At 32.7% G+C, this 20,198-nt stretch overlaps 1 protein-coding gene across 1 annotated transcript; it reads left to right on the top strand.

The window, feature by feature from the left end:
• The first annotated feature begins 297 nt into the window (after positions 1-297).
• On the top strand, positions 298-8,113 carry LOC119835063 (procathepsin L-like). The gene is made up of 14 exons (XM_038359677.1): positions 298-401; positions 875-980; positions 1,455-1,560; positions 1,639-1,762; positions 2,357-2,480; positions 2,779-2,891; positions 3,210-3,321; positions 4,020-4,100; positions 4,301-4,533; positions 4,771-4,897; positions 5,304-5,409; positions 6,398-6,487; positions 7,012-7,106; positions 7,591-8,113. Exons 1-14 carry the CDS (start codon positions 338-340, stop codon positions 7,766-7,768), a joined length of 1,659 nt encoding a protein of 552 aa, XP_038215605.1. The 5' UTR covers positions 298-337; the 3' UTR covers positions 7,769-8,113.
• Positions 8,114-20,198: the final 12,085 nt, after the last annotated feature.

Here is a 20,198-nt window from a genome sequence, read left to right as displayed (position 1 = left end):
TTCAATTTTTATTTGAATGTCATTCACTGTATCCTCTACGTTGAAATATTAATCTTGATGTGAAACCTCTATAGATATATAATCACAAAATGTGAAATATCAAGTCGTTCATAATATCATCAATAGATTTGAAAACCACAAATAATATAAACACTAATATATATAATATAATTTCTACATGTTATATCAATCCCTGATAACATTTCCCGATTCCATATTTCAGTACAGTGGATTATTAATTAATTTGAAAATATAACATTAATTAAAGCCTGTATATAAAGCTGATTTTGAGATAATGTTTCTATTAAGTGACATATAGTGTTGAAGGACCCACAAAATGTACTTAATATTATTAAAACTAATATTGTTACAGACTGCTTTACACGCATCAGGTTCCACGGGTATGATTTCTTGCCATATTAATTTATAATTATGCTTATGTAATTCAATGTTTATTTATAACAATGTATGGTTTCATAATGTTTGAAGCGTATTTACCTTAAACTGAAAAAATACAGAATAAAATAAAAGTTTTTATTTATTGTGCTTTTATTCTGTATTCTGTAAATACCGGTTTTACGTAACCAAATAATTAAAAAATTATTTAAATTAAATAAATCAAATATTACATACCACACGTACACTTTATCTGTTGTAAAAATAATTTGACGCAGTAAAATTTTAATGGAGGTTATTGTCCTTCGAATGCCACTTTAAACCTATGTGCATTTCGTAACGAGATTCTGAATTCAATGAACACAATGACTGTTAAATTGAGCAGACTTTTATTTATTTTACCGAATACAGATAAATCATAATTAATATCCAGATACGTTATTGCTTATTTCAATTTCAATTATTGTCATTGTTTCAGTGAACAACGATGAGGACTTGCCAAAATTGAAATGGAGTTCTACCTACAGCCTTGAAGGAGAAAGATGGTCCCTGACTGGGGGCTGGATTGAAGATTTTAAATTTTGGTCAGTTCCAGCATAACGTTCCAGCTTCTTGTTTTACGAGGTTTAGAAATAACAGCGGATTAGCAGTTTGTCTCATTAATTGAAATGATATTTCGAACACGGTCTGCCCTTTGATACTTTTCTAGACAGTTGCTAGAAAGGGTTAAGAGCTATTAAAATTGTTTGATGAGTGGCCGCATGTTACTGTTCTTTATGAATAATATTCCTCGGAATAATAAACTTAAGATTCATACATTTTTTTATATTATGTTAGTAGCTAAATACTTGTTTTAACTTTGAAAATAATATTGATTACGAAAACAAAATTGTTGGTAAATACATTCTGTAATAGCATGATATATTTCGTATATCTCACGTTATATAAGATAAAATTGAAAAATTAAGTACTTTATTTGTTTCTTAATTAAAAAGCAATGTATAATTACGATCCAAAAAGTTTGCAATCATGTAACATTTTTTTTTTCTTAATATTAGGCGTACAACCAAAAAATCTCGAGCTGACTTCAATAATGGAGCCGTGAAATTATTCAATTTTAGAGGAAAACGAAGGTCTGCTTATAAATTTGGCGTTGAATTTACTGTAAGTTAACAAATAATACACACAAAAACTTAATACTTTCAAAATGTCTGTTTAGTAAATCATATACCTTATTTTCAGATAAATCCTATCACAACGAAAGAAGCAGAAATTAAGTTGAATTGTACAAAAAGAGAAGGTGACATTTTGCACAGAATTTCTCTTCATAAACTTCTTCCTGATGTGCATGATTTTGAATACGTGGGTAAGTAACTTTCATTCAGTTAATTTCGACTCAATGAGGAATAAAAATTAGAAGTCGACACCGAGACATATTGGTTGTAACGCTCGGGATCTAACAGACAAAACAGACAAAAAATAAATCTCAAAAATAAATTCTCAGAAATAGAAGTTTCATAACTCCGGTAAAGCTTATGTATGAGTTAGTTAGTTTGATAAATAATGTATGAAAATATACGTTAATCAGCTATTTATTTAACTGGCTATGGCTGTATCTTCCGACTTTTTGCCAAAATATTCCTATACGGTCAACCGTACATACTTTAATACATTTCTATGTTTAAACGTGATAATCTCAGGCGCTATCAGACCTTTTTAAAAAAATCTTCTGCCGTTAGATACGTGACCCTTGAATGTTATAGCCTATAACATATGTATCACGTAGACAGGCGGACGCGGCTCTAGTTTGCATATGTGGCCTAATATTTATGCCACATTTGATAATGAGATAAACTTCTATGATAGGAGGCCTGTGTCCTTGCAGCGGAAAAGATATGAAAGGGTTTAATGCAATAATGTGGGAACAAATATCGGCTAATGATGACGATTTTGTTCATAGGTAAAGAAGATACACAAGTACCGAATGTGCATAAATTCGTACATGAGAGCGACGAAGAAAATGATTATACTAAAAGGATTTTGATCGCGCATTTAATTGAAAATAAAACGTGGATACCTATCAAGTGAGATCTTTGTATTAATATGAACATGACTATTTTAAACGTTCTATCATATTTATCAACCGTCTTCAAAATGAGAGAAGATTCTCAATTGATTTAATTGTTTTGTTGTGTATTTTTTTGGGTTTGTTACCTTAGAACTAGGACGAGTGAATCGATTTTTATGATTTTTTTATTTAATTAAAAAGCATTCCGTGTAGTCCCGTTTAAATGAAGACTATTTCTGACAATTCGAAGGCGATTAAGTTTTCTTTTTTTAAAAGTGTAAATAATCTTAAATGAAATAAATGTATTTTTTTAGGTTGGAAGAAATTGAATTTAATGATTGGTTAGGACGCCTAACTAAACATTTAGTGTGGCATTACTATAACTTCAAAACTGTGGTCGATGAGAAGGTTTTCAGTGTGGACGAATGTAGGTATTTCAATTATTATACACATTTGTTTAGCGTATAAATTATTTAATCATAAAAATTAGAAAATTTTCTTTCCCATGACATTAAGTATTTTTGGCACATTTCCATATTTCATCATATTTCATCCCTGGACTTTTTAAATAAATTAATCAAATTCGTCCAGCCATTCTCAATATCGAGCGAGACAAAGTAGATAACATTATAATGTAAATTTCTATTCACCTAGCCTGTGCCTCAAATATTCAAAAAAAAAATATATAATTATTATTTATTTGCGTAATCTGTGACCCAAATGTCTAATAATATATTTGCTTTAGACCCCTGTGAAAGCCACAAACAACCGTCAAAATTAAATGAAGTTACAATAACAAAAGATTTATCATTTAGTCACACAAACGACGAAGAACATGTCGCGCGTATATTCAAGAGGTGAGCTTCAGTTATAAAACTTTATTAATCTTAATCACAACAATTGTGGGAGTCGAACACGCTTCGGCACGAATTGGGCCAGCTCGCACCGGGGAAGTACCACACCCCACAGAAAACCAGCGTGAAATAGTGGCATGCCACTGTGTTTCGTACGGTGAGTGGGGGAGCCGGAGGCCCGTTTCCTTTTCCTCACCCGTCCTAGTCCATTCCTTCTTTCCAGTCGTTAATCCTTTCCTTTTCCCTTACCCCATAAAAGCGGGCAGCGCATTCACAGAGGTACTACCTTTGCGAATGTTTATGGGCGGTGGTGATCGCTTACCATCAGGCGAACCACCAGCTCAGCTGCCCGCTATGACATAAAAAAAATATATATTTTAAGGATGGAAAGAGTTCTATATTGATGCGACATTCGAACACGCATCATTCACAGTACTATGGCAAAGCGTGAACTCTCTGCCACCAATGATGCTCATTCAGCAATGCAATTTCTTCTACTCTTTTGCTTTTATGTGCTAATATATTTATCAATTTTTTGTTTGATTGTAACATACCAATTGACACCAAGTTTTATGGGCGTAATTCGCCGCGTTCTATTGTTTCAAAATTATTTTCTCATTTATAAAATCCACTATTATTAAATGCAATGCATATTGCAATTAATGCTATAAAACTAAAAATTATATTTGAAACATTTTCAGCTTCACGCAGAAACATAGAAGGGTTTACAAGGATGAAAATGAACACGAAATGAGGAAGGCTATATTTCACAAAAACATGAGGTATTCTATAAGTTTCAATATTATGTCATACTACTACATACACTTCATGCCAATTTTTTAAATAAAAAAATATATTGTGAATCAGAAAACGCGAGAAATAAAGGCTTTTTTTATTTTTTTTTTATTGTGAATCGGAATCGTTATGTTTTTAAATCTTTTGTGTAATTAGAAGAATTAAATTAAGGAATATTTTTTTCTAGGCGTATCATAGCTAACAACAATAACAATAATAGTGGATTTAAACTTGGTGTCACTAAATTTGCTGACCGTACCCCGGAAGAAATGAAAAGGATGAAAGGACTGTTAAAACGGAAACAAGGTGAAGTCGGGACGGTACCGTTCGCATATACACCTTCACAAATAAAAGAGTTATCCAAAAGTTTACCGGAAACTTTTGATCATAGATTATATGGGAGGATAACACCAGTTAACGGTTAGTAATTATATGTAACATGCAAATGTATATAGCTAAATGAAGTAAAAATATAACGCACTTGCTTGGTGCTGTTTCGTTACATTTCTAAATGATTAAATATTTTTTATTAAGATTTGTTGTCGATTGATTACATCAATTAGACAGTTGTGTAGCATCGCAGTACATTCTTAGTATGATCGAATAACACACAGTCCGGTTTTGATTTTTAACAACACATGATTTTGTTTCTATCAGAACAAGAAGATTGCGGATCGTGTTGGACCTTCGGGACAACTGCAGCTGTGGAAGGTGCACTAGCACGTGCTAATGGCGGGAGGCTTATCAGACTCAGCAACCAAGCTCTTATTGACTGCGCTTGGGAGTAAGATTTCTTTTGTCATTATCATTCGAAAAAACATGTACACAAACATTATTAGATAACATGCTATTCCACTGCATTCTATTGAATTCTATTATATTTCATATCTTACGATTAAAAAATACATAACATCTTTATATATATCCTAATGTACATAAATTACGTGTCACTTTGTTTGTTCGCGATGGACTCCTAAACTCCTCAACCGATTTCAATGTAATTTGCACACAATGTGCAAATTGATCTAACTTAAAAGAAAGTATAGTTTGAATTATTTCAATTAAGATAAATTACTGGATGGGCAGAGCTGGGGAGTGCAGCTAGTAGGTACATAATACCTAATTACGTTGTATCAATACCATATAAATACTATAAGAAACAGTAAATTTTTATATTTATACCTGGATAGATTCGGTGCGCAGGGGTGCGACGGCGGGACGGACGTCGTTGCTTATAAATGGATGATGAAGTATGGTCTACCGACTGAAGAGGAATACGGTTCTTATGAGAACAAGGTAACCTATTTGTTGCTTATTATTTTTAATTTCATACACGTATTTAGGAAACAAAATGCGTTAAACTATAATCTCATTAAAATGTTATTACACAAAAAGTATGTGTGTACCCCATAGGGCAGATGATGTACATCTGTTTCACTGATCGATTTTCTTTACGGACAAGTAGGTGATCTGCTTTCTGTGTCCTGCCAGACCGTCCTTTTTTGTGCGTCCCCACCGGGAATTGAACCCAAGACCCCTCGGTTCTACGCTCACGCATTAACCACAGTACCAAGGAGGCGGTCGTACACTAAAAGTATACATTCTAATATAATAATTTAACTATGGTTATGCATCTAGTTTCTTCTCTTCATCATCATCAGCCCATATATGTTCCCACTACTGTGACACAGGCCTCCTATGAGGGTTCAGGCCATAATCCACCACGCTGGCCAAGTGCGGGTTGGCAGATGTCACATGTCGTTGAACTTTTGATTCTTGGACATGCCGGTTTCCTCACGATGTTTTCCTTCACCGTTTAAGCAGTGGCGATATTATCCACATGTGCAGATAAATTGAAAAATCTATTTATTTCCTGCACGCTCGCCCGGTCTCGAACCCCGACTTAACGATTTTGAAGTCCGAGGTTCTCACCACTGAGCCACCACTGCTTCTTCTCTTAATGTTTGTTAATTATAATGACACATCGTATTATCATAGAGCTATTTCGTCTTGAGTCTTGACTAGAGACAGGCAGCGTTTAGAAATTTAAGCCATATTCGACCAAGATAACCAAATACGGATTTTTAGACGACATGTGTTGTTAAACTTTCTCGATTTAATATTTAATGGTGTGTAAATTATTGTATATTTTTCATGTATAATTTCCCGACTAATATGTTAACTTCATATAACATTAGAACCAGTTTTTGAACATTGACTAAGAGTTCATTTGATCCGTTATAAATATAATTGTTTTTTTCATTTGATCTATATCATTTCACAGGATGGTTTCTGTCGTATTAGCAATATGACAAATTTATATACCATACAAGGATTTGTTGACGTCACCCCGTTTAGCGTGGAAGCTCTTAAAGTGAGTTCATATCGTTTTTAATACACTTCTTTTAGAGAGGTTAAAACTTTAGTTGTAATTAATTTAGTTTGAATCCTTTTCAGTCTAAAATACCACAGAAATAACGTTTAAAGTACATACAAAAAAGGACACATTGGACCACACAGGAGGCACCAGCTTTAAAAAAAATAAAAAATCACCAAAATCGATACAATCAGTGCTAAATATACACTTGTCTACGTGTGTGAAGTGTATTTTAGCAGAAACAATTCAATAAAATACTTATTGTTTAAATATATCAGAACGTATTAGTATACGGCTTATAATGCTTAGTAGCCTTTATTCATTAATCGACTTTAAAAAAGGAAGTTCTCAATTCACTTGCGTTTTGTGTTTGTTACCTTATATCTTTTTATTCGGTGTATCGATTTGGGTGATTTTTTATTTTTTTGAAAGCTGGTGCCTCCTGTGTGGTCCAATTGAAATTCGGTCTAGTTCGACAATTTGAAGGTGGTTTATTTTTTTTTTGTGAAAAATTATTCTAGGTGGCGTTGGTGTATCACGGCCCTCTTTCAGTATCAATGGACGCTACAGATCTGCTGAGCCTTTACACCCAGGGTATATTTTACGATCCTTATTGGTGAGTTAATATTACTTATATGGGATTCTTGTGAAAATAATTCAAATAAATTTGTTTATTTTCAACGCTCCTTTAGATTAGTATCACAAAAATAAACATAATTTAATTTAAATGTTGCAATAGTTAAAAAAAATCAATTAATAATAAATACGTGCTATTAGCTACCGCGCTACGCGTACCGCGGTTTCAGCAGGGAAAATGAATATTTCTTTCAATCTTTATGTTTGATGCAATATCAGTATACAAATTAGACAAAGTTACTCCCTACTAAATCATATTTTTAACCAGTCAGGGTCCGTCAATATCAGTCAAACCATTCCAGAGATTAACTTAAACAAACAGGCAGACAGACAAAAATTGTAAAAATATTATTTTCTTATATAAACACAAACATTTAGTAAACATCGGTTATTTCAATATTGCAAACAGACACTCCAATTATGTTCATTTGAAAAAGCACTGACATAAAAGTATTTCCTTCCAGTACCAACACAGACCTGAACCACGAGGTAACTCTAGTTGGTTACGGCGTGAATGATGGAGAGGAATATTGGATCGTCAAGAACTCATGGGGTCCGTACTGGGGTATGGACGGTTACTTCCATATCTCACAGGACAATAACTGCGGGATCACTACTGAACCCACTTATGTTGTATTTTAAAACGAATAATCGTATGGTTTTATAGGTTTAATCTAATTTTTATATACGCTTAATTGTTTGTTTTTATCTATTAAACATCTGTTTCCTTTGAAGTGTTCTGCTGGTCGCAGAAACATTTGCTTGGGTTCGATGCAGACAGACAACTTTTTAACCAATAAGATCATAATATGTATAAAACAGCGGAAGCTGGTATAAAAATTGGATTAGCATATAATTAATTTTTTTGTTAAAGGCTTTATCTTGATCGTAAAAGTTTTAAATATTAATTTAGTGTCCTAGAAAGCAAGATTGCACGTGTATTAGAAGTTTTATTTACGCTTAAGAAAATAAATGAATTGAATCAATGCATGTCTAAAAGTTTTTTTTTTTACTCTTTCAGAAATATAATTCACACTTGGGCTCATTCCAAGTCTTCCCTTATAAGCTATAAAAATAAAGTTGTGTTTTAGATAGCAGAAATCCTTAACTATAAGGTGTTCATTAATCATAGGTGTCCATGGAAATTCTCATATATTAGGTGTCCACTGTAAGGACACAGTCGTCCTATAAGGTTTCAAGCCATAATCCGTCTCTCTGGTCAAGTACGGGTTGCTAGATGTAACATTTTATCGAGCTTTTGAGTCCCCGACATGCGAGTTTCCTCACGATTTCCTTCGCCGTTTGGAGCAGTGGCAAATGTGAATAATATGCAAATAAATTTAAGTATCGATTTAATTCTCGCACGTTCGCCCGGTTTCAAATCCTCGACTTTACGGCAAATGTCCTAACCACTGAACCACAACTGCTGTTTTTAAACAAAATAATCCACTTACAAAATACTTATTCCACGAAAGAAATAAGGAAAAAAAACATAAGATTCATATAATTGTTTTTTTTTTTCAAATTTGTCTTTAGGTAATGACGATCATGACCGCCTCCTTGGCACAGTGGTTAACGCGTAGCGGTAGCGTAGTGGTAGCGAGTGTAGAACCTGGGTCCTGGGTTCAATTCCCGGTGGGGACGCACAAAAAAAAAATGTCTCGGTCTGGCAGGACACAGAAGGCTAATCACCTAATTGTCCATAAAGAACATCGATCAGTGAAACAGATGTACATCATCTGCCCCATACCCCACTAGGGGACACGGGACTTCACTTTTAATGACGATCATCAGCACAATTACTCTTCAGCAAACTGGCTCTAAGTAATTAAATAAGCAGTATAATTTAGTGAAATCCAATAATAACGCGGATTGAACACAATGTATGTATCACACGAGATACAGTGAAAGGAGGCTTCACACGCACTTCGCTGATACATCTAATTGCTTCCTGCGATCCGATTAGACTCTAGAAAGTTCCAACAAGATATTTCTTTATCTTTGCACTTTCTCTGTTAATACTAACGTATTTTATAAATCAAATACAAAGATAATTTTACAGTTTATGTATTTCATAATGTACATAGTTTTATGGTTAAACATATCATTTTTAGGTATGTAAGTAGAATCATCAAAAAAAAGCTAGAACACCAAGCCTCAATAAAACTTTTAATTATTTAATAAAGAACACATATACAGTAATAAATAATGTAATCAATTGTAAACATTCTTATTCCTAACAGACATGTATACGCAAAGTAAATTTCAGGTCAAAGTTCACTACAAACTGATAATGTACCGAGTAGCAATGATCTCTATAAATGTTTGCAGTCACGCAAAGTGCCAGCCTTGGTCCCCTTAACCATCATAGAAAAGCAGCATGTAACGGTTAGGCAGAACGAAGTCGTGACTTCAGAATCAATAAGGGGTCAAGATTTAAAATTACACATAACGAACCTTAAAATAACACATGACAACATGTCTATAAATACGTACTCCCAATATCTACTAAAATTTGACATACAAAACATAATTCTCGTTTTTTAAATTTCGCACATTAAATCCCATTTATAGAGTCGCACAAAATTAACTGATAACACAGATGAAATATCACTATCTGGAACTAGAAGCGTCTGTTCAATAATCTGGCAACTGTAGTAACTTAAAAAAACTGGGATAGAAAAAACAGCTGCTTACTTCGTATTAAAACTATTATTATTCTATTATTAGTTGGATTCTATGTGCGAGTACATAGAGTAGAAAAACCGGCGCCGCAGGCAGAATTGTTACTTCTTATGAACCAATTATCTTTTAAGTTCAAGCTTTTACATTTAATTGCAGCCTGAGGCTTCGAGCTTAATATGGTCTGTGACACGTAACATGAAGATTGAACTAGAAAAATGTTCTAATTATTAGGTTAGTACATTTTAATTCTTTTAATAAGTATTTGCAGTTCTTTTCGACCACATCCAATCTAATGATCATATATAATTTCGACTTTAACAACCGGTTTCCACAAATGTTCTATTTTAACTTCATTCCTTGGTAAACATTCGAGACCAGTTATCAAAGTGAAACATCCTAAAGCCCGCAGATGCCAAACTATAGTCCAAGAATTAACGCCAAGTGCGATATAGTACCAGGGAGCACCTTAGAAAGTTATTAGGCCATAAAACTTAAGATTTCGTTCAGCATGCGAACTGATGAGGGTTGGCGTGCAGCCAAATGGCCTACTTCAAGATTGTAAACGCTCAGCCTGGGAGTGACGGGAGTGGATCCTGGCGGGCGAAATCTAGAGCGAATTCGTCAAACTTAGCACTACAGCGATTTACTTTGGATGTATTTCTTATAAGTTGTTACGTTTCATTGTCAATTTAGATTTATTAAATTAGTCCTTTTTTTCTCCATCAAATAATTCCTTTTACATTAGACCTAGCAGCGAATTTTTAGCATTATTTTTCAGTTATTATATCCATTCTAAACCCTACCGGCTGGCGAGTACCAATGCAAACCTATCTCTTAATTATGCATCACTTCTCATATGAAAGTAAAAATACAACAAATGCTTAAATTGAATGATTTTAAAAAATCTTAAATTTCCATCTTAAGTATTCAGATAAAACACCAATACTCACAGAAAAGGTTAATCACAGTGACATTAGATAAAAACAGAAATAGACAATGTTTATTTTTAATAAAATAAACATGAACCAGCCAATGATCGCCCCGTTGTGAGTTCCTTGTTTTTTTTTTCTTTTTTTTCTTTAATACCATTGACGTAAGTGTCAGAAACAACAGGATAAGTTGAAATTCACACATTTAAATTTGTTGAATTTAGATTAACTTGATCACATCGTGGTGTTAAGAGTCGATAAAAAGACACATGTATTTCTTATAAGTCGTTTATAGTTTTAAATGAGCGAGATAAACTGCTATTAAGCATTCAATTATCATAAATTATTAAAAAAAAATGGTTGCCTGTAAAGTCGGTTTTACGGGCGAAGATTTTACGTGACAACGTCTTTTTCTCGGTAGAATATTTATTGATATGAATATTATTAAATTGCACAATAGGAACAAGGAATTGAATGAAAATAAGAATTGCACAAATTTTAACTATAGAAAATATATTTTGTTTACTAAAAAGACAGAGACAGAGACACAAGCACGCGCGGATTCAATGCGCCTAATTCTCTAGTGCTGCGCGCGCGGCGGACCGATCATAGTTCGGTGACTCATCGTAACGTTACCGGGCGTTACACTTTTTCATGAGTGACTCCGAGCCGCAACCTAATTTAAGACGTTGTCACGTCAAAAAACGTTCATACCAAAAGTCGACAACCTTTCACAAATGTATGAACAATGAAAATCCCTTCGACGTAATGACCAATTAATGTCGTATTAATATAAATTTGATTAACGAATTTCTGTATTCATTTACAATAACATTGTTTTGCGGAACGGCGTTGTATGCAGAACTTACACACAATGAGCACTGTCTCGTCTGTTAATAAATGCACAGCGAAAGCAATTGACCCGAAGCTAATTCATAAACGTCTGATAATAACGAGCACAAATTTAAAGAACTTTCGAGAAGTTGAGGGAAAAATTAAAAAATGTTATGGCCTTATCGAAAACAAATGAATATTGTTGATTGATAACGTTACACGGAAGCAAAATGTATAATAAAATCAAAAAATTATGATTACACCTGGATAATAATGTCACCGCGATGAATTACTAGAATGCATCTAGTGAAACATTTACTATGATAATAAATAATAATAACAAAAATTCCTTATTGTACACAAAGAAATTGTCAAAAAAAAATACAGCGTTTACTATATCAGGTACTGTAAGATCAATTATGATAGTTGGATTATTTTCATACAACTAAACATTCACATCTAAACTGTTTCAAAAGACGTACAACTTATGAAATGAAAAGCCATATAGTAATAATAACATAATTATAATACATCCGCACGAGAATTGAATAAACATTTTCCATATATTTTCGGACTTCCAAATTAATCCTTTTAAAAGTTACAAGCAATAATTACTGTGATGGCGAAAAATTAAAAACCGTTCAGAGAAAAGCATTTTCCCATTACCCGTCCAGGCTTCAGTTGTCAATTTATTTTCCTGACGTAATCAGCCCTTTAACAAATGGTACTCATGTTTCTCGAGCGCCATTATTAAACAGGACCTTTAAAAGGAAATTCTTTGGACAATTATATCGTGACACGTCGTCAACTAACGATTGCACTTGTGAAGGGATCCACTAGAGTGGTTATTGTGGAGTAAAAATGCAAAATGTCCAGTCCGAAGCATTCTAGTGTCCTCGGGTTACGAACTAATGAGAACTGTTGAGATATTTTATACTATTTTTGTACGTTCATTGTGAGATGTCAACAATGTAACAGCGCGGTTACAGTGACGCGATGTTCGCGTTGCAGACAACTTGAATATTTAAATTATTTATATGTAATAATGTATTTTCATATTTATATTGGTAAATTTTAAAAATAACTGCTATTCTAAGCAATTTGACTATTTTTTTAATATTATAGTCCGTTTCACGTTATTTTATTAGCAAAGAGCAAATATTGGCAATAAATGTATTTACAATTGTATATAAATATAAATTTATAAATGTATTACTATCGCTACCAAAGCTTCGATCTAATGCGTAGAATAAGATAAGCTATCACAGAGTCTATACCGCTTCCGTATAAAACCAATATCCTGCTAATTTATGATCACTAATCTGTAACATTTCCTTGGAAAATACGAACGTATGTTGCTTTACTGATATACGAACATTGACCGTTGGCAAAAAATGTGCAAAAATCACAAATTATCGATTTTCTGCAGATTCAATTATTACAGTGCGGGATTTTATAATATATTAGCTGCGCCCCGCGGTTTCACCCGCGTAAGTCCGTATCCCGTATCCCGTAGGATTATCGGGATAAAAAGCCTTTGTGTTATTTCAGTTGTCCAGCTATTACGTAGCAAATTTCATTGAAATCGGTTCAGGAATTTGCGTGAGAGAGTTAGTATTATTAGGACTATAAATTATTACAATTATTTTCAACTACATGCAACCACCTTCAAATTTTCAGAACTAAATCCTATATAATTGGGACCGCACGGGAGACACCAAATTTTAAATAAAAAAGGCATCATCAAAATCGGATCACCCAGCAAAAAGTTATGAAGTCACAAACACAAAAAATGCATTCTTATGAGAATTCTTCTTTTTTTATAGTCGTTTAAAATAGATTTCATACCAATATCATATATAGTACATAACACGTAGTTTCAAAAAAATAAATTATTATTACGATTAAATAAAACAACACGGTCTAGAATATTTGCGTTGATTAAGAGGCGTTTTTATAACCCTACTAATTTAAATTGTTACAATTTCCCGTCTTCCCACTGTGAGAACGCACGTAACAAAACAACTTCGTTATTCAGTCGATTATAACAAAAAGCTCTCAAACCCAAACAAATATCGATATTTATTATTTGAACTCCTATCACGTACGGATGAAATGTATAAAGATGGATCGTCTTAATTCTGGTCTCAGTTTTTGAGGTCGCAAGAAATATGCATTGTTCAGCCAGTCAGTTATGAAAGACAATAGACATTATAAATATACCTCATACATTCGAGGAACGGTATTTTATACCTTAACAGATGTGTGTCTTTATTAGAAATTAATTCGGATATGATTATCCGTAATAAAATCCCACTCGCCTTTAGAAAATTTTGAAAATATAAATATCATATTTTTTATTATATATTCCGCTCTCGGCTTTGCACGCGTATTTAAAGGCATTTCCGGGATGAAACGATCTTATGTATTTTTAGTCCTTGTTTCCGTATTGATACTAATATCATTGCCATTTAAGTAAGAATTTCGTTTGAACACGTTTGGAGACGCAAAAAAACATTATAAGTTTCGAATTCCTAACCGACCCTAATATATTTTAATAATTATAAAATATTCAATTTGATATAGTCAAAACACTGTACCACTTATTTAAGATCATTTTTTTCTCATAGCTACTTAAACGAATTCAAATTCAATCGTAAGACATTATATTTAAATCTTTACATTTTATTCATATTCATTATTATATTTACACTCATCTTATGAAATGGGACCTACTTTTCTAAAATACAGCTAAAACTTAGTCCACGTGTTTTATTTAAAAGCAATGCCGCAGAAATTGACTGTCTCAGCGCGACGTGCCTCGCTTACATAATAATAACCTTTCTTTATTCATGAAATCTCAGTTTCGTTCGATATGATAAATGTGTGATTTACATAGATTTCTGGATCTATATTCCCATGAACGTAATATCAATAAAAGAAGTCATAACGCCCATAACAATTTCAGAAAATTTATTTTAGGTATTACAGATATTTTGATTAAACTTCAATTTCATTTAGTTTTACATAATATTGAAAGTCTGTCATAAAAAGCAATTACGTAGATATACGGCCCACTTATAGCAAAAACAATTTCTCTTAAAGCCTCGTGTCACGTTTCATATCGCAGCGCCACAAGCGCTTCCCCCACCGGCCACCGTCATCACGTTGAATTACAGAACAAAAGCGTTCAGCTGACTAAGAAAACAGTGGTCTGGCTCTAGTGATAGCACGTCCGCTCATATCACGAAATTGCAGACTTGTGGTCGAGCCGCAGGCAGGAGTCTCCGAGCTGCCATAATAGAATAGAAATTTAATACAAAACTTAAGGAAGCCAACTGCAATTTACCGTTCGAAGGACCAATTTTGGAATTGAGAAAACGATGTCATGCTTTTTAATTACGGAAATCGTTGAATATGGTTCTTTATAATCATTTCATCTTTAAAACCTATGGTTTCTTAGTGAAATAGCCAAACGAATATTCCTTTTGGCAAAAAGTACGTTTGCTTTTTTCGTTTTGCGAGTATTCAGGTTTTTTGATAAATTAAATAGCCATTATTTGGTTTCATCACTATTTATCTTAATGTGAACCTCCTTAAAATACCTACTCACTTTTATTATGTAGTTTTTGCAAGTCAAAATACGTTATGTTCAGTAATATCTCAAAGGAATAACCCGAGGCGAGTATAAAATCCCGCTTGCACTGAATTATTGTCAATGCCTTTAATTTATACAACATGGACATATTTTATTACATTTTTACAATGTTTCGTGCCCTTCTAATAATAAACGTAAAGGGAATAAATAAATAAGAGTTTGTATGTTCTGCAACAAAGTTTTATGTTTTTCTTTTTATTATTTTTATGTTAGATACATAATAAAACGTGAAGCAAAAAGTTATTACCCCTCTTGGATATAATTTTTCATTTGAAAATTAAAAATAGCTGCTTGCTAACAATTAAACAGGTACTACTATAACCGATACAATTCTTTATGTAATAACACACAAACTTTAAATCGATACTTTGCGATAAGATTTTTAAATAAACTCACACACATGTACATTTTTCTCACACACGGCTGCATGTAGGGACAGTTTCGCAATGCACGTGTCTATTGTTATTTTCGAATGACCCCCTTTCCATAAATTATAGAAACTCATCCTTAGCACGAGAACATTTTTATATGATCACAGATAACATAATCTATATTATTTATTGTATTGTTAAGTACGTTATACATCAATGCGCATTTTAGTGAAGAAAAAATTATGTTAAATCAGATTAAAAAAGAAACTTGATTTAATTTGTTTTTTTTTTTTACTGTTTCTTCACTTCTAAGACGGAAAAGCACTCAAGCAAAGCCCAAAGGCGACATTTTATGTTATACCGAGGTTGAGAGGCGACCAACATGAAGAATTTTTTAATTACGAGTAGAAACTGTTCTACCCCATCGCGTTTTTCCTGTGGGAATTTTTCTGCCACATTGTCTCCTCTACAAAGGCCACGTGACCATTGTCGACTCCAATATTTGTAATAAACCCGCTGTAGGGGAACTGCATGTTTTAAGTAACACGCATTGTTGTTCTTATTTATAGCTGTTGAAGGGTATTTGCTCTTTACTTTTGATAGATAAAGTCATATGATTGATTTGTTATTATTGCAAACTGCATACTTATTATGTAATGTATATCTATGTGTACAATCTCGTAATTTTTTGGCAAATGAAAACTCGCCATATGTGTTTATACTTAATCAAAATAATATCTGTGGGCATTAATTTTAATTATTACTTAAATATAAAAACTCGTTTTGCTTTCTTCATTTTCAATAAATAAAACTAGATTCCATAAACAATAATCATTCACTCTATTGCTCATTATAAATAATATTTTTTTTATCTTTATTACCTTTACATTAATAGTGCATTCCAAGCATTTTCTAGAAATATAATCAAAAGCCGAAAGTGTTTAAAATTATGACGATAACAAAAACGACGTTGCCAATAATTCGTTTTCATTCTGCACGTCTCGCATCGCTGTAATCAGATTTCAGTTTAATTAAATCCCAGTTACTATCGAATAGTTTCGGATATGAAGCTTTGCGAGCGTCTGAAAACTTTCTATTGTTGAACAGCTTTTATTCATTCACTGGATTTTTGGGTCGCAGCGATAACATGACTATGCGGTATTTGGTTTGTTTATGGAATACTAGTTTTCGCCCGCGGCTTCACCCGCGTAGTCAACGGAACAGACAGTACCCGAGTTTTACTTGCATGGTTCCCGTTTCCATGGGCGTTCCGGGATAAAACCTCCCTATGTCCTTTCTCGGGTCTCAATCAATCACTATTAAAAAATTTCATCCAAATCGGTCCAGTAATTCAAGCCTGAAGGAGAGGCGGACAGAGAAACAGACGGAGTTCAAACTTTTATAACATTAGTAGGGATTCCAAAACTAATGCTGCTGCCTAAAATATTGATAATTTGTATAAGAAAACTTGTATTTTTGCATGACCAAATTCAGTAATGAAACTTAATATCTAAAAATACCTTTAGGGTGAAAAATGTTAATTACAGATGCAGCTATGTTTTATATAAATGTAATTCAATGTAATTTGTTATAAATTCCATTTAAACTCAATCGAAAGAACGAAAATCTGCTATTTCATTTGAAATTTACATTCAAATTACTATAAAATATTACGCTTAAGTTTTCATAATAGCTATAAGAAATTATTAAAATTTCGAATGACGAATTGAGAATAAAATGTATCAGGGTAATGATGTTTTTTTTAATAGCTTATTCTAGGGAGAATATGCGAAATATGTTTGTATGTTCAAATAAGCCGAACGCTACCTAAATATTAGTAACAGGTGTTACTGGGGTGAACCTTGCTATAATATAAGATAGTATCCTTCTTTATTACGGTCGTACCTGCTATAATTCTATAAAAACGTCAGGCAACTATTACATTTTCTTATAGATATTTTCCAACACGACCCTATAGGTATAATTTAAATCGGATGAACTTTGCTAAAAAATTCAACATAAATGAGTTCGCAACTATGACTTTTACTGTTTTGTTTTATAATATTGCTAAATATTTCTTATAATAATAAGTTGAAACTATGATTTTTGTACGATTATTATTTATTATACATAACTTAGAAATCATCTAACAAGTACCTAGCATAAACATGACAACTTATTCAAATATCTAGTGAGTACCAGACTACAGGTATAGCGTATTGAGCTCATTTTTATATAACCAGAGCTACTGTTTATTTACCGTTATTACTGTACCGGTATGAAAGATAAAAGGATAATCCTCTCAATTATTTTTATGCCGAAATAAGCTTTATTTATTGTCTTTGACAATAACGTCAAAATTTTCAGTTTTACTTATTTTACAGTCATTTTAAATTGACGATTCTTAAAGAAGGATTTACTATTTGATGCTGGTTTTTTAACTATATACCAATGGGCAGTATAGATAATTCTGAAAAGTAAGTGGAACATAATTTCCAGAAATAGAGTTACCATTCAATTAGACTGATTTAAAATGTTTTTGACCGTAAAATTTCCCATACTATCAGAATTTTCCATTTATTTATTTTTTTCGTAGAAATTTCGTATGACATTTAAGACATTTCGTATGTGTGTGAAGTATCATTAACATCGCAACAGCGATTAGGACTTTTGGAAGAGTTTGTAAAAAATGCCATGCGGCGAACACTTTCTTTATAATTATTATCATGCATCCACAACTAAAGCCTAACCTAACTCTTCTCTTATTTATTTTAATTTCAATCCATGACATCTTAACAATTCAAACCTAACCATACTATAGCCGCAAGCGCGTGCCGTGTATCGCAGAGCGTGCCAAACCCGATCTCATTTCGTGCGGCGGGCTGCGCACGCGACGCCGCTCGATATAATGGCGTGTACACCAGTGTAACGATGTAACGGTTTATCTCTCGGCCAACGTAATTGCCTTTTAAGGGATCCTGGAAGATGTGAATATTTTTTTTACATAAAATGCGTCCGTTCTTTTGGTGCAAAATGAAAATTTTATTAAACGCACAAAAAAGTGTGTCGTAAAAAATATAATTTAATTCGCATTTTAAAGAGTACTTTATAATACATATTCACAAATTAGGTCTACAAAACTTTTAGTTCTATTAAAAATTTAAGAATTTTACTGATCAATTCTACATTGACAAAGGGCAGTGCAACTTTCATCTCCAAAAACAATACAAAGTCAAATAAAATAAACACAAAAGGCCAATTATATTTACTCGTATAATTAAACTTAAGTGATAAGCCTAATTAACAAACTATACCGTACTTCTAGCAACTATTAGTCATGAGATTCGCTTATGTATACTTTTATTAAAGGGTTATAAATAAAATAAATAAACATAATATGTTGAAAGATGATACAATTCTGCAATGATAACGGATCTTACGGTTAATAAAAACAAATTATTAAAATTAAGGTCAGGCCAATGTAAACACAGCTCAATGTTGGTTACTAAACCCTTTCTCCTTGCGATTTACGGTCCAGCTTTACCGGTAAGTATTTTATATCGGGTCGTAAGCTATCTCCTTAAAGGTAATAACAAAATTTTACAACTTCCAATCCAATAGGTGTAACGCGTAAATAACGTTGATATGAAAGATTTGTGTTCAAAATGAGAAGAGTAATGTTTTATTTTTTCCGACAATAAAAGAAAGAAAGATATTCCACATTTCTAATAAAGAAGCTTTGTCACAACGTTTGAAACAATGTCTTCGATTGAATCAACTATATAAATGAACAAATATTAAGGATCGCTTCATATCTAGTTTTGAATCAAACAGAAGTATTTATTCTCGTTACATAAATATAAATGAGTATAACACGGGTCTACATTGAACTATTTTTAAATCCGTGCCTTTGTCTATAACCACAGAAGTAATAAATATATTCATATCAATACTCTAAATAATTCTATTCATAATGACATACAAGCAATGTTTGATGAAAACATTTGTTCTATAATGTAATTACCATTTAGAAACAATTCATATTCATCGCGCAACATAAACTTTACGATTTACCAGTTCCACGCCCACGGCGGGCGAGTTTATGAGTTTACTGAGCTTTAGTGTAATTTAAAACTAAATGCCTCATTCTCTTAAATAGGGCGTAATAAAAATGCACTTTGATTGAAAATGAAGTATTTTCTAAAATAATCCAGGAAAGATGATGAATAGAAGGAATTCAACCCGATTAAACTTTTACTAAAATTTATTTTATGTGTATAATGTACACGGATAGTTAATTGTAAGGAATTATAATAGGTCTCGTTTGGTACAACGTGATTTTTATGTTAAAAAACACAACTTAAAACTCAAAAACGAAAATACGAAATAAAACTTGAGGCCATCAAAGAACTAAAAATCCCAAAAATCCCTACACTCTTTTTTAATTTTTGTTCGGCTCATTCTCTCTCATAGGTACTCATTATAATAAAACACTAAATCTTGTTAACAATCAGCAGCATCTATCAGATATACCGATTAGTCGGCGTCATACTATAACAGTACCCTCCCACAATATGCACTGGGATTCCCACTCC

Source organism: Zerene cesonia, chromosome 20, assembly GCF_012273895.1.
Source record: "Zerene cesonia ecotype Mississippi chromosome 20, Zerene_cesonia_1.1, whole genome shotgun sequence".
In the NCBI taxonomy this organism is placed as follows: Eukaryota; Metazoa; Arthropoda; class Insecta; order Lepidoptera; family Pieridae; genus Zerene; species Zerene cesonia.
This window is presented reverse-complemented; position numbering and strand designations above follow the sequence as displayed.

Coding starts and splice junctions, on each gene's coding strand:
- LOC119835063 (XM_038359677.1), top strand. CDS start 338: ATGTACTTAATATTATTAAAACTAATATTGTTACAGACTGCTTTACAC. Junction 1,561..1,638: donor AATTTGGCGTTGAATTTACT/GTAAGTTAACAA, acceptor CCTTATTTTCAG/ATAAATCCTATCACAACGAA. Junction 4,101..4,300: donor ATATTTCACAAAAACATGAG/GTATTCTATAAG, acceptor ATTTTTTTCTAG/GCGTATCATAGCTAACAACA.